The sequence below is a fragment of the Phocoena sinus genome, chromosome 11, assembly GCF_008692025.1.
Source record: "Phocoena sinus isolate mPhoSin1 chromosome 11, mPhoSin1.pri, whole genome shotgun sequence".
Lineage (NCBI taxonomy): Eukaryota > Metazoa > Chordata > Mammalia > Artiodactyla > Phocoenidae > Phocoena > Phocoena sinus.
This window is the reverse complement of record NC_045773.1, coordinates 1,877,904-1,893,593: the sequence shown is the minus strand read 5'-3', so window position 1 is coordinate 1,893,593 and position 15,690 is coordinate 1,877,904. Positions and strand designations below refer to the sequence as shown.

General features: G+C 44.2%; 1 protein-coding gene across 9 annotated transcripts in view; it reads right to left on the bottom strand.

Moving 5' to 3' along the window:
• Positions 1–566: 566 nt before the first annotated feature.
• CNBP (CCHC-type zinc finger nucleic acid binding protein) overlaps positions 567–15,690 on the bottom strand; it is a 51,166-nt gene continuing 36,042 nt past the window's right edge. Inside the window, exons 1-6 of one of the 9 annotated variants that reach the window (XM_032649445.1) lie at positions 10,495–10,634; positions 8,403–8,459; positions 3,031–3,168; positions 2,840–2,932; positions 2,489–2,687; positions 567–1,635 (exon numbers count right to left, since the gene is read on the bottom strand). In XM_032649445.1, the coding sequence (XP_032505336.1) occupies positions 1,518–1,635; positions 2,489–2,687; positions 2,840–2,932; positions 3,031–3,154 (534 nt within the window). In that variant the 5' untranslated portion in view covers positions 3,155–3,168; positions 8,403–8,459; positions 10,495–10,634 and the 3' untranslated portion in view covers positions 567–1,517. Of the gene's footprint in view, positions 1,636–2,488; positions 2,691–2,839; positions 2,933–3,030; positions 5,812–8,402; positions 8,460–10,494; positions 10,656–15,690 lie in introns of those variants that run through there. The other 8 variants (XM_032649442.1, XM_032649439.1, XM_032649446.1 and 5 more) reach the window with 8 other exon arrangements.

The window sequence follows — 15,690 nt, the reverse complement described above, 5'->3', positions numbered from 1 at the left end:
CCAGACTTTACATGGAGGGTGAAAAATGCACGATACATCCAAGGTGAAATCACATGGCCGTGTGAAGGAGGAACAAATGAACTAACCTGGGGAAGCATGTGCCACTAACTGTATGTAGTTTGGGGTGGGGTGGGGGGACGACAAGAAAGTACAGAGGGCATAGGGTAGGAAGCTTACTTCAAGTTCCCGGCTCTAGGCACCCTTCAAGCAAGTTAAGCTGCTAGTAACTCACCTATAAAGTGAGTTTATTAAACCAGGTAACTTCGAAGGTCCATCTCAACTCTAGCTCAGACCCTAGGAAAAAAAGAAGGAATCCGGCATTTCAGATCCCCGTAAAGCCCAGGAAAAATATGAAATGCTAAAACAGCAATGGTATTAGAACTGTTCAGAGTGAACACAGAGCCAAAGGCCATCATTATAATGACTGGATTAGAACGAATTAAGTTTTCTATATCCCTGCAAAACAACTGACCCCAAAGTATCTGAAGCCTGTGCTTCCTTGTAACAGCTATTTTTCGTTACTGAAGACATAACGTAGTACAAAAAGAAAAGTCCAAACTGTGAGCTTTCAGTCCTCCACATTCCCCTGTTTAATATGGCATTTTGCACTATATACATTAATGAAAATCTGAAACAAACAAAGAACTTTAGTCAAACTCCCCTTCCTCCTCCAGCTTTATTGGATAGTTTAAAATTACATTTCTATTTTCTAGGACTTCAGTTGCTTTTTCCATCTGACTTTTAAAAACTGATTACAGCAAATGAAACACAGTTGTCTAAGTGATATAGTATACAAAAATAACATCTTGATTTCTGTGAAAATGCATTTCTCTGCAATTCCTGAATAGCTCCAAATTATGCTAGCTCTGAGCATAGATGTTTACTCTGGGTTTTAGATTTAGTCTTTGAAAAAATGTGTTCTACACCTTTGCCATCGCCATCTGTTTACCCAGCATCAACGCTGCGGGGAAGTTGTTCCTGTTCAGGCTTTTATCCCAAGTTTTCTCGCACAGCCGTTAACACGCATGTTTGGTTTTTATTCTGTTTACTCCCAGTCAACTGTATGTCCTATGTAGGGCCTGATACAGATGTTACTTGATGTTATTTAACAGCTACTGAGGTCAGACAATCCAAGGCAGTCATTATGCTAAAATTAAAGTTATTTATGGAAGAGCTCATGGACACTTCCAGGATTGGTTTTTACCTCCTACATGGGAACATATTCGAGAAACCCAGAATGGGCTTACTGGTCTGACTCAACTCTTCCCATTCATCAATCCCTATTCACCAGTGGCGCGGAAAGGGGGTTCTTTAACAAAGCATTATACGTAACACCTCTACCAAACTAAACATAAACTTTTTTTTGTAGTTAAATGCAGGAAGTCGGTTTTTTTCCACCCCTTTCCTCCTTTTACACGGCAAGTAAAGCTCACTGGCCTGGGAGTAGCCTCTATCTGCCAACCTTTGGCCAGTGAAGAGGATTCAATCAGAAAAGGAGGGGCGACAGAGGACAGTAATTAAGCCGTGGCCTCGATCGTGCACTCCCGTGCAAGGTGCCCTGACTCGCCACAGCGGTAACAGTTGACTTCACTCGTCTTGCTGCAGTTGATGGCTACATGACCAGTCTCGCCACACCTAAAGAAAGGAAAGTAGAACAACTTCATAATGGCGCTCAGAAAATGCCCAACTGGACTAAAGCAATAGTTACTGCAGAACGAAAAGCAACAATAAACCAGTACAGTTTTGTTTTCAGGACAGTAAGTCTCATTATCCCCTAAACTAAGACCAAAAAGGAGGAATTTGATAGCAAAGCTACCCAATTGTGCAGCCTAAGGCATAAAACCAAAACCTTTGCCATAAGAGTCCAACCAACACCACAACCAAAACACTGGCCAATGTTATACGTTCACACAAATTAACCCCTAAGATTTCACAGTTATATACATATCAAAACTTATATAAAATTTTACACTTTCACGTGTACGTATTACTATATGTCACAGACAGGCAGAGTCTTCTGGTTTCATGACAAAAGATTTGTGTGTATGAATTACACGGTTTTCTACAGTGTCTGAACACCCCCAATTATTATAACAGAACATTTTTTTTTGGTGGCGGGGGGGGGCCCACCCTGCACAGTAGGCGGAATCTTAGTTCCCTGACCAGGGACCAGACCCATGCCCCCTGAAGTGGAGGCACGTACGGAGTCCTGACCACTGGGCCGTCAGGGAAGTCCCAACATTTTTGTTTTGAGACCATTAAAAATTCCAAAGTTGTGCCGCGTGCCGCCCAGCTGCTATAACCCACCAGGCATCACAGTAGGACACTGCCCAAGGCAGACAGTTGGGCTACGCAGGCCGGAAACCTCTCCTACGGTCGCAGCCACCTCAGGGAATGTACTACCGCCACGGCCCTCCCATTTACAGCCAACTCACTCTCCAGGAGCCCCTGCGATGAGCTCTCCGCCAGCAGCACGCCAGCAACTCACCTATAGCACTTCACTTTGGTGCAGTCTTTCTGAATGTGTCCGAACTCTCCGCAAGAATAGCACTTCTGCTCGTCTGCGTGGTCACAGTCGCGGGCCAGGTGGCCAGGTTTGCCGCAGTTGTAGCAGCACTGCTCTCGCTCCCGCTTGGGCTCCTTGCAGTCCTTGGCAATGTGACCTCCCCGGCCGCAGTTATAGCAGGCTTCAACAATAAGGAAAAGAAGCAGACCAAGACTATAAAACCTTACAGACGCCGCTACATGTCAAACCACACAGCACACACCCTCAGAGGTGGAAAATGTCTTCCAACGCAGTAGAGCGTGCTCGCACGGAGAGGAAGTGTTAAATGCTTACCATCCTCCTGCAGATCACAATCCTTGGCAAGGTGACCAGACTCACCACAGCGGTAACAGATGTCTGGAAGCGATGAGGAAACAAACTGGAAACCTATTTTGGGCAGAAACAAAAAGAATTTGGCTAATTAGACCAGTCTTGATACTTACGAATACTGAAGTACTTCAAAATTTTTTATTCGACAAAAATACCTCTATCCGAGGTAAAACCACCTCTGCCACGGCTTCTCATTCCACGACCACGGCCCCCACCAGTGGGGCATTCCCGGGCCCAGTGGCCAGATCGTCCACACTTGAAGCATTCATTACTGCTCATGGCTGCAGCCAGATCTTCAAAACATTAAAAATGACAACATTAAACCACTTGAAATTACTTTTAGCTTTTATTCCCCGTTTAGTGTATTTCTGGATAATTATTCTGGAGAAAAAAATATATTTTTTTCTAACCAATATATTGGTTAGAAAAACAATCACATAACTTATATATGTAGGCATTATATATCTATTATGAAATATGTTAAAAGTGAAAAACACACTGAAAACATATATTTTCATAAAACTTGTGATCTTTACAAGCATTAAGATTATGCATACATGTTAATCCAATTATTAATGAGATGACGAGACTTACAGGGTTAGTATCCATGAATATCCATTATTAGAAATAATTAGTAATACCTCATTCCAGGTCCAACTTAATGGACATTTTCATGGTTACAAGCCAGTAAACTTTATTGTGGGCAACTGGAAGTCATTTACTGGTTATAAAATTGGAACAACCCAGTGGAGCTGTAGTATGGATTCTGGGAGCGGATGAAGAAACATTCTCCTCCGCGCCCTTAGCACCTAACACGGTGCCTAATTAAACTGCAGCACTGCGCGCTGATTCAGTATTTAGAGCAGACGCACTAGAAGAAATGCAGGCAATTTTGTCTCTAGATGGCAGGGTACGTTAAAAATATTAGAAAAAAGACAAAGAGGAACACCAAAGTAAAATGCCAGTAGCACTGGGACCATTTTTTCCCTCTTCTATTCTCCCATTTCCAAATTTTTCTGTAATTTTACATTTAAAACAAGGTTGCTTGGAATTTCATAGTAGACTCCTTTATTGGATACTGTTTCAAAATAAAAGCAAAACTCCAACTAAAGCAAATGCATTTTATACTTCTTATGTAACAACCTAAAAATAAGCACGGGCTATTCCTAGAATAGAATAGAATGGAATGGAATAGAACAGAATGGAATGTTGTAGGACAAAGTCCCAGTAAACTGGCCTTTAAAAAACAAACTAGTTAAAAACAATGTAACCTTTACGTTTCCACACTTGCATAGCTCAACATTTTTACCCTTAATTCCAGTGTCAAACAATGGTAAACAAAGTTTTTAAAACACGTTGTAGAGAAATCTAGTGACTAAAAATTATGCTCAAGTTTCAAGTCTCCATCATCAAATATTGAAAAGAACTCATTACCTATCCCAACTCTGCAATCAGAGCCAGGATAAATCTTCAGAGGAGTCTTTCTACCAACTCTTGCCACCTGCCATATAAACTTATTATCAAAAGGGGGTAGGGGAAAGTGCCTAAATGCATAATGCACATTTCTAGTCAGATGAAACCAGTCAGCGAAGATTAAAAACGTATTCTTGCAAAATTACATTTGCCTTCTTATACGGGTGCTGGCATTCTAAGTCATGTGGAGGGCTGGTTTCCACCAGAGAGAATACTCATGACTAAAAAACGAATGGCACACAAAATGATCACAGAAAAAGGCAGCTTACGGTATGTCGTCCTCCCCTCAACCCCATTTTCATTTTGCATCTTCTGTTTACTCGGGACCAATTTGAGCACATTAACTCTTGGTCCCAAGGAGTTCTTTGCACAAACGATCACTTCCTTTCACAAGGTAATCCAGGCAATTTGACAAGTTCTGAGTATTTTATAATTTTCTTATTTCAATAAGATACTTATCTTTTAGAAAAATGACAACCCAATATTCAATATGCATTGTCAAAGATAAAGAAATGATAGCTCCGGGCAACCTCCCTTTTAGACTGCTGCTTTAAAAGGACCTCTTGTTTCATAACGGTCAAGTACAAAGGAAATAGTTACAATGGATCATCAGATGTTTATCAGTGTATTGAATAAAGACAGCAGTTAAAATTTTACGTTTACTTTTAGCCTACAAATATTAGTTTAAAAAATTTAGCTACTCAAGAACTGATAAGTGTGGATTTTCCATGAACTGTTTCTCTCTCCCTTTGGCCAAGCCGACCTCAATCAGCTGGTCTACATTTACTCCTTTATGACAGAGAGCTCTTCAGTAACATTAACCCAACTGATTCCCACCATGTTTTTAAGGCACGCTACTGATCCTGGTACTCATCTTACATACAAATGCACTTAGTTCTAAGGTCTTTAGAGAATGGCATGCTATTATTCCTTAGGAAAACTAGAGGCGGTAAGACAAAGCTGCAACTCTATCATGGCTCCCTGACCCCCACTGCTCTTGGCTGCGAGTGTGCAGCACTGTGCTGCCCTGCCCCCACCTCTCCCGCCAGTCACAACCTTTTGCAGCCTTCCAGGGCCAACTCTATAAAAGAACCTGACCACACCACCCAGCCTGGAGCTATCCTTCATCCCTAGTAAGACCCAGGGCACTCTGCACTACTGTTTTGCTTTTTATCATATTCCTTCAGAGGAGACGCCGAGTAATTCACCTTTGAATCGTAATACCCCATACAATTATCCTTTTAGTAGCAGTGTAACAGTATTTTTAACCGCTGGGTTGTTGTTATTGGTTTTTTTTGGCGGGGGCGGGGGGGGGGGGCGCACCAATAGTCATTTGCTGAATGAAACCAGTTGTGCTTCTGGTACAGGCCCGATCCAATCCAGAAAGTACTGACACTAAAACACCTGAATTCTTGCTATCACAAGAGGTGCTGCACCATTAATTTAAAGTAGTGATGCTGAGAATTCCCTGGTGGTCCAGCGGTTAGGACTCAGCGCTTTCACTGCCGGGGCCCGGGTTCGAACTAAGATCTCACAAGCCGTGTAGCACCGCCCAAAAAAAAAAAAAAAAGTTAACGATGTATTTTCAAATACATACTCAATAAGGATTGAGTACAATCACTCTAAATTCAGTATGTATTTCAGATTGTCTAGTAAAATCCCCACGTGTAACTGAGAAATTTTTACTCCTGGTCACTAAAATCAGCAACTGAGCCAGGACCCCTAACTTGCCATCCAGAGTCTCAGCAACATTTTAGGGAATGCTACAAAACATATATACGAATTTAAAAAACAAATACCGTATTTTCACTGTTGCCAGGCAGTAGGAGAGCATATTTTTCTTCCTTTTGCTGCTAAAAATCATTTCTGTATCTACACCCATGTATCCTCACACAGTATAAAAAGACCTGGGGACTACAGGGCTAACCACTTAACCGAGCTTAACCACTTGCTGCGTTACCTCAAGACACCTGACCCCTCTCCTGTCTTGAGGAAGATAAAACTGATCTGTAACGAGATTACTACCAGGTGCCTTGTGCTTAACAGGTGCTCAATTTTAAAAAACGTATGGATATATGTACACTGCTCACAGTTATTCCTGCCTTTCCACTCTTCTCCCAGTTAAGTTGGATTGTAGACAGATAGATGAGCACTCAGTCCAGGGAATTCCCTGGTGGTCTAGTGGTTAGGATTCTGGGCATCCATCCTGCAAGCCGCACGACACAGCCAAAACAAACAAACAAACAAACAAAACCAACCTACACAGCAGGCTTGAAGTGGGCCCAACTCTCCTTATACTCAAGCTTCCCATCTCATAAAATCTACTTCCTGAGGGGAATGGATTAGAGGTAAGACAAGAAAAAGGGTGAATTCCTAATGACTTCACATTTTCAACAACAGGAATCAGGATCTGTTTCCATTTCGATTGCTGTGTATTGACTTTTCATTGACATAAATCACAAGTAGAGATGTGGTAGGAGCACAAGGCATGCCAGGCAGCAGGAGGAGCAAGGCAGTCAAGACACGGTTTGCAAAGACGCACTGTGAGGCCGTGTAAGCCAAGCTATGAGGCCTCTTTTACAGGGACTGCACTCGTCTAGGCTTTAAGGCTTAAATCCTGGAATTGGTACCAAAACGCAAATGGTAATACAAATGTCTTCGTGAATGTAATTCTACCATATTTTTGACACTAAGAACAAAGCCAGTAAACTACTTAAACCTTAACGGCACACGGTCAAGACTAACAATGCGTTCCGACAACTAAGAGACCATGACTCTATAAATACATTTAAAATAAGTAGCAACAGGCGAGGCGGGAGTGGGGAGCGTGACATAAAGCAGTTGATAAGGATCGGGTTGGATTGTTTTCCTAACACAGCCACATCGACTCACATTTGCTGTGTCTCCAGTCACCTTCCCCAAACTCAGGGTTACAGGACTCATCCACGTTGACCTAAACTGCACTGAGACCACAGTGCAGCTTCTGCCCCTTGAATGCACTCACCCATTTTTACACCCTAATAAGTTGGTTCAGAGTTCCAACATGGTACTAAACACTTCCAACTGTTGAAATAAAGATAAACTGCAGATAGGATGGAAGGAAGCAAGTTATACTGTGCACTACCTGCGTTCTGGCCAGAATACTGTAGAACAGAGTACAGTCCTGGGAGCAATGCTACTCACACCCATTTCTGCCTGCTCTGAAGGGTTTTAATCAGTAGCTGAATACCTACTATAAGTCAAGGATTGATAAACACATTATCTGTAATCCCTACAACCTTGCTAGTCATGTATTCTTGTCCCCATTTTACAATAAGGAAACTGAGGATGTGAGACCAAATGACTTCCCAAAGCTATACAACTACTGGGTTGGCCACAAAGTTCGCTCGGGTTTTCCCATAACATCTTATTTCTAGAACTTTTTGGCTAACCCTACAGAAAGTTCTACACTTGATCTTAGCCAAAAGGCTGAGAAGCGATTCAGAAAGTTCTAGAGTCAGGATTTTAACAGTTGGCTCCAAGTCCTCTGCAGAGGCTTTTGTTAGGTTTAAGTGATACTGTACATGAAAATGCTATCAGAAAAGCACACCAATTTAGAGAAGTCAAAATAAAACTAGAATCGATACGTTTCTAAAAATCCACACCCATGAATGAATTTAAAGCCACTTTAGATTTTAACCTTCTTCCTGAGGCAGAACTTAGGAGTGTCACCACAGACCAAAGACTGGCAAGCTGACTTCACTAGTTAACACCCTCATCTGCAATTATGGAGCAACTCCAGGCGACCACCCTACTGCACTCCGTCCTGATTAACAGAGCCCATCCACTCACAACGTGAATGCTGGTGGCCACAAGCTCTATTTTATTATTCCAGCAGTTTTACAGCATGAAAATGGTGCACACTTTACTGTGAATCTCTCAGCAGCACGCCCTTACTGCAGCAGCGTCTCACAGTGCCAGAGTAAGAGCTCTATTAGATGAGACAGTACAGAAAGAGCGTTCTCCACAGGGCAGGCCAGGATGCCTTGGCATCAGCCTTCTGCTCTCCACTTACTGTCAGAAGGCTAGGAAGAGGAAAGAAGCCAGCAATTCTTAAAAGAAACTCTCACTCCTGCAAGGGGAAGAAGAAAAAAAAAAAGCAAAATCTCTCTTGTGGTCAAGCGTTTAGACAACAGGCCAATCATTCCAATTAGTCAAACTGTGGTTCTACTGCCTTTAAGTACCCATCTTAAGCCTCCATTTAGGTACCACAGACTTCAATCAGATTTTAAGAAAGGTAAAAAGAATCCAATCACAAAACTGTATTACAAAACTCGCTTATAATAATACCTTAAAAAAGATCGCATTCGGCCTGTTCCAGATATTCAAATACAAGTGTAATAAATGCCCCTTAAGTTTTCCACTGATTTGGCTCAAAATATTTTAAAGAGACTGCATGTATGAAATACCTAGCTTATCAATATGAAAAGGAATGTGGATCTTTGGTTACTAAGAAAAACGTACCCAGTTTATCTGCGACATATAAGTACATAAATATATACTGCTAGCTTTTTTCAAATACTGTTGCCAAGAGGTGCGATTTGGAAAAATTTTAAGTCCTTAATTCAGCCCTTGGGAACCTAATAAATTATTCCTTTTATATTCCAGTACACAGAGCTCCTTGTAGACAAGAATCAGGCTCAACAAACTAAAAACAGCATGAAACTATGCACGAGGCACTTTGTAGGTGTTTCATTAAGCCTCCATCACAGTAATTTTTAAGAAGCATTTGAAAATAACTGCTTTGCAGAGGGAAAAAAAAAGCCTAAGAGGTAGGAACTTCTTTTCATCCATCTCTTTAGAACCTCAAAACCTTACACTCAACTTACAGGGCTTGAGCAAACGAATAACAAAGTTCTTAATTTAAATTAAGGTTAATTCACTGATGCAGAAATTAACTGGTTATGTTTCTCTCCCAAAACTGCGTCAAACAATAGGAAAAAGGGAAAAACCTGTTTTTAAAAGCTTGTCATTCGGGGGTACAAGATGAGAACGTAAATTAATCCTCCTGAAAAGAAAAAAAAACTAATCCCGACTCTTGGCTTCTTTACCCTACCCCTTCTGTGGATCCTTCTGAATAATGCCTGAAACACACTATCTGAAGTCACAGATGAAAACTGAGCAATGTTTTCTTTTCCTAAGACCCCTAAAACCAGATGTAGTCACTTCCTTTGGAAGTGCCCTGTGGCTGCGGCCATGTGGTTAACATGTGGCAACAAGCACAAGCTTTACCCATAATAAAATCAACACCCAAACCCAAATGTGGGCCATTATGCCATTCTAAAATAGGTTTTCACGTTTGGAAAATCCAAATGGAGGTTGGCTAATTAATTTTCTCGCCTCGTTTTTAGATTAAATTGTATTCGTTTCACCTGTCCAAGAGATGATGCAAAGGTTACTGCTGCTGCCATGATTTTGGAAGTTTGACAAATTCATGCTTTTTTCTGATAACGGGGTTTTTTAAAAGCCTCCGTAACTTAAATTAGTGTTGACTCAAGAAAAGCGGGCCTTATCTGCCCCTTCCCGAACTGCACCGTAAAACAAGTAACTTAGCAGGTCAATGACGATAAAAATTCAAGAAGCGAGAAGCTATCGGGAAGTAGGCAGAGCGAGTCCCGAAGCCTCACGGGCCTTCCGGCGGGGTGTCCCCCCACTCTAAACGGAGGGCTTCTCCAAGGCCCCACCTAAGCCCACACAGCCCCTGGCACATGGCCCGCGCCAGGCCCAGCCCCCGTGCCCCCCGCTGCTCCAGGGCCCTCCCCCACACACGGCCCCCTCCTCGCACGTTCCCGCCAAATCCACCCCCGCCCTACGTTCCGCGACCCCGGAGCCCCCGCCTCGGCCCCAAGGACGCGCGGCCTCGTCCGCGGCGAGACTGCGGCCTGGGCCCGGCGGCCCGACTGCGGCGGCCCCGCGTCCCGGGCGGCAGGCAGGGCGGGAGGGCGGCCGGCCGCGGGGCGCAGTCCGGGGCCGGGCGGTGGCGGCCCGTTTCCCGCCTGACGCAGCAGCGGCGCAGGCCGGAGCGCGGCCGCCATCGCCGCCTCCCTGCTCCCGACCCTTCGTCCGCGGCCCCCGCACCGCGGCCCCCGGCATGCTCCCGGCCTCACCTTCGGCGTCGGAGGGGCCCGCAGCGGCGGAGACTCGGACGCAGGCCGAGAAGGCGGCTCGCGAGGCAGCGGCTGTTTATTTTCAGGGTCCTCGCCTGCGCCACACGCGGGTCTGCACACGGCCCCACACACGCCGCTGCGCACGGCTCTCCTCCGCCTCGCCCACGCGGCCAATCAGCGCGCGGGGCTCGGCCGTCCAATTAGGGCCGCCTGTGGGGAGGGCCGCCCCGCCCGACGCGGCGCGTCGGGCGGGGCTCTTCCCCTAATCGCGCGGCCCTTCCCGCCGTGCCCCGCGTGAGGCCTTCCCGCCCCGAGACCCAGCCTCTCTGGATCGGGGATGTCGGCGTCCTGGCTCGGCGACCGTTCTGGCAGCAGCGCCGAGGGGCGCCGAGATGGGGTCTCAGGGAGGCGGCTGTGGTGCGCGTGGGGCCGGGAGGACTCCTCCCGGTGGCGGGCTCCGGAAAGCGTGTGCCCGCGGACCCTGAGCTGGCGCGGCCGGAGCCCGGCCCCACTTCCGGGGCCTCTGGGTTTGGGGAAATCGGACTGCCCAGTCACGCAGGTGGCCGTGGCTGCATGGGCCTGAGATTCGTTTGGGTTTTTCTGCGGCCCAGGCAGAGCCCCGGAGGCCTCGCAGCTCCCACTTGCAGGACTGATAACACCCCCTTTCAAATAAAAGTCCCTCACTGGGGAGCGGGCGGGGGTGGAAGGACGGCCCACGACCTCGGTCCCAACACCCTTGTCACCGGAGGAGCATGTCATGAGTGACGTTCCCTGCGACAGGAGGGCCACCCGGCCTGGGCTGTCACGGTCCCGAAAAGCCTTTAGATTTTCTCCAAAAGACATTGTATATAGCATAGATATCCTGTCATGGAGGAATAAAGTCAAACTGTTCAGTGGTAAACTCAGAAGTTACAGAATTTTGTGTCCCATTTGGGAATGGCCTTTATTAAAAACATAAGATTTTTAAAAAAGTAAGAGTCCCCAGTCTCTTGAGCCCTCAAAGGCCCTAAAATCACTTCAGTCTCATACTAAATTTGGCGTGATCTTGAGGTTAGTCTGCGGCCCATGTTGCCTGATGCATGCATGCCAGGAGTGTATTTTTCATTCTTTTAATGACTTACACTTGGAAAGTAAGTAAGCGCTCCTATCATTTGTTATTAAGATGTTAAAACTGGGGTGATCAGACCTTGTTTGTAGCGTTAGTTCCGCAGGTGGCTGTGTAGACTTGAGCTATTCATTTGCCCCCGGTTTCACCTCATTTGAATCCTAGTCGCAAGGCTGTATGGCTTCTTTTTTTTTTTTTTTTTTTTTTTTTGGCTCACAGGCCCAGCCACTCTGCGGCATGTGGGATCTTCCCGGACCAGGGCACGAACCCGTGTCCCCTGCATCGGCAGGAGGACTCTCAACCACTGCGCCACCAGGGAAGCCCCCTGTATGGCTTCTTAAATCATGTTGTGAGGAGGTAGTATAGCAGAGTGGTTAAGAGCTCAGATGCTGAGAGTCAGGGTTAAACCTGATTCAAATCAATTATTGTAAAGCATTTAGCAGGTTGTGTTCAACGTAGTGCTCAAGAGAGGGTAGCAATTATCAGAATGGATGGACTATTTTAAGGGCCAATGAGTTTTTTTTTTTACCTGTTGTTAAGGCAATTTAAAGTAAAAATATTTTAAAATTAAGTATGAAAAGTCCCCATTTCCAATAAGACTGAGTTGCCTGGCACTTTATGCATTAAGTTACAACGCCAGAGTGACCAATAATAAAATGGTATTTTGTGCTTACATAGTTTTATTACCTAGAAGCTTATACAGCTTCATGGACTTCCCCTCCCTAACTGCTGAATCTTTATAATATCTTGAGGTAAGGCGTAGTGTGGTAATTGCAGACACAAGTAGTGATTTCCTAAGCCCTAACAGTGAGTCAGTGCAACACAAGAGCCTATGTAGGAAGTCCAGCCTGGGTGCCTCCACGCCACACCAGGAGGATGAATTAAAATTGTCGTAGGAACCATAAATTAACATTTTCTGACTTGATTTTTGTTTACCATTCCAACCACAGTGCTACGTAAAATATCTGCTATTCATTATAGACGCAGGGACTGAATGTTCCTAATATTAAAAAATACACTTAAAAAAAAAAAGGTGGGTGGGGCTTCCCTGGTTGCGCAGTGGTTGAGAGTCCGCCTGCCGATGCAGGGGACACGGGTTCGTGCCCCGGTCCGGGAAGATCCCACATGCCGCGGAGCGGCTAGGCCCGTGAGCCATGGCCGCCGAGCCTGCGCGTCCGGAGCCTGTGCTCCGCAACGGGAGAAGCCACAACAGTGAGAGGCCCGCATATCGCAAAAAAATAAAAATGAAATAAAATAAAATAAGGTGGGTGTGAAATAAAGATATTAGACATAATGTTCTTCTGTAGGTTTAAAAGACTTAAGTAGAGGAATGGAAACGTAATGTGGTCTTTGCTGTTTGGCTCTGGGAGGAACAGCTAATGGCTCTTCTCTACCTGGCGTCCAGCTTTCCGCAATGACTACTCTCTACCTGGCGTCCAGCTTTCTGTAATGACTATTATTAATAGAGCCAGTCTGGTCATGAGGCATTCTGACTGACCCAGAGAAGGTCTGGGATGGAGCTGAACTACAATGACTCGTGTTGCGTGGGTATGTGCCTCGGTACACCTGTTTCACTAGCGATGTTTGAAAATCAAGGGAAAAGGCCACCCCACTCAAAAGATAAGCTGCCAAGTGTATTTGAAGGAAGAGGCTCCTATTATGTTTCCCTCCCCTGGAGATGTATTTTATCCCCTCCTGCCCTCCAATGTTCAGTCTAACCCAGGGTATTGTGCGCAGCATTGCAGGGGTTACAAAGGTGAGTTAAGACACAGACCATGCCCTTGAAGATCTTGCAGGATGACACGGGCCAAAAGAAGTATTCAGTGTCCTCAAAGGACCAGCTAAAATGCTGTGATTCAGCATGATTCAGGATTCTTTCAAATGAGTGCCAGTTGAGCAGCAATATCTGCCGACTCCTAATTTCTGCCTAAAAGGCCTGACTGTCCAGCACAGGCCTTAGATCCTGCTGTTAAATGGAGATGATACTGTGTATATCCTTCTAAACCCTTCCATGCCAACAGGGAAATAGTCTCTGACTTTGCTTGGAAAGTATGCAACTAAGGTTAAGGAGGATAAATTGTTTCCACCTCTCATGTCGGCTTCTAAAGCAGAAACATAGCTTACTAAGCTAAATCCTGAAATAGGAAGCAGTTATACAGTACTAATAATAGCTAATAGGTGGGCTTCCCTGGTGGCGCAGTGGTTGAGAATCTGCCTGCCAATGCAGGGGACACAGGTTCGAGCCCTGGTCTGGGAAGATCCCACATGCCGCGGAGCAACTAGGCCCGTGAGCCACAACTACTGAGCCTGCGCGTCTGGAGCCTGTGCTCCGCAATAAGAGCGGTGCGGTAGTGAGAGGCCTGTGCACTGTGATGAAGAGTGGGCCCTGCTTGCCGCGACTAGAGAAAGCCCTCGCACAGAAACGAAGACCCAACACAGCCAAAACTAAATAAATAAATAATAAAAATAAAGGAATTCCCTTAAAAAAAATAGCTAATAGGTAATATAGAGAGAGTTCTTGTTACAGTGCCTGGCATAAAGTAATTACTAGAAAGTATTATCCATCATTATTGTTATTAGCATTATCTACTGAGTGCTTACTATACACCAGGCATTGTTTATAACCTCTTTGTAAGTTTTCACAAAACCCCTGTGAGATAAGTACTTTAATTATCCCTATGGGGAAATAGGTCCAGAGAATTTAAGTAACCTGTCCAAGGTCAGAGAGTAAATAAATGACTGCGCAGGCTTCAAACAAGGGCGGCTGAAGTGCTTCACACAAAGCTTCCAGCCTCCCAGTAGTTATTGAGACTGAATCCTGCAATTTCCCATTGACTCCTTAAAGTGACAGAGTGGGGAAGGATAGCTGATGGCAGGGAAAGTATGAAACACTGACTAATCATTTAGTGAGCTTTCCATTGGTTGGCTTCCTCCTCTGTGACCTTATGTTGAAACTATCTCTACTTCTGCAAACTAACTGGTAAAAGAAAAACTTTATCTGCAAATAGTTTAAAAGTTTCAAAATAAAACCACCCATCTTTTTTTTATTAATAGAAAAGTAGATGCATTCATTTTAAAAAAGTACTTTCGGGACTTCCCCGGTGGTCCAGTGGTTAAGACTCCGTGCTACTAATGCAGAGGGCCCGGGTTCAATCCCTGGTCAGGGAATTAGATCCTACATGCCGCAACTAAAAGATCCCGCATGCCACAACTAACAGCCCGCATGCCGCAATGAAGATCCCTCATGTTGCAACTAAGACCCAGTGCAGCCAAATAAATAAATATATTTTTTGAAGTAATTTCATGTCAAGCATCTACATTATTTAAACTTTGAAATACGTAGTGAATAGCAAGATAATGGTGTGTTTAAATTGTTCCCAAAGAGTATTTTACAAGATGTCTTACGTTGTGTTTTGAGAGAGCATTATACAGTGTAAAATTGGATCATGTAGCTCTCATAATCTATAAACATAATGTAATTGATTTTTAAAGATTAAATTTAAAAAGAACTATTATATAATTGGGTGAATTAGGATCTAAAACCTAGAAGGACATTTAGTCTAATCTCATAGTATTTAGTCTCATTTTAAATTTAAATTTAAAGACCTATAGAGTTGCACAGAGTTCCTACAAGTGCTAAAAAGAACTGATGTTTCTTCAGCCATAAAAAAGAAAGAAATAATGCCATTTGCAGCAACATGACTGGACCTAGAGATTATCATATACGTGAAGTAAGTCAGAAAGAGAAAAATACCATATGATATCATTTATATGTGGAATCTAAAATATGACACAAATGAACTTATGTACGAAACAGAAATAGACTCACATAGAGAATAGACTTGTGGTTGCCAAGGGGGAGGGATGCATTGGGAGTTTGGGATTAGCAGCAAACTGGTATAGATAGAATGGATAAAGGACCAGGTCCTCCTATACAGCACAGGAAACTATATTCAATATCCTGTGATAAACTATAATGGAAAAGAATGTGTGTGTGTATATATATATACAGACACACACAAACGCACACACATATACACAACAGAAACACTTTTCTGTACAGTAGAAATTAACACATTATAAATCAACTA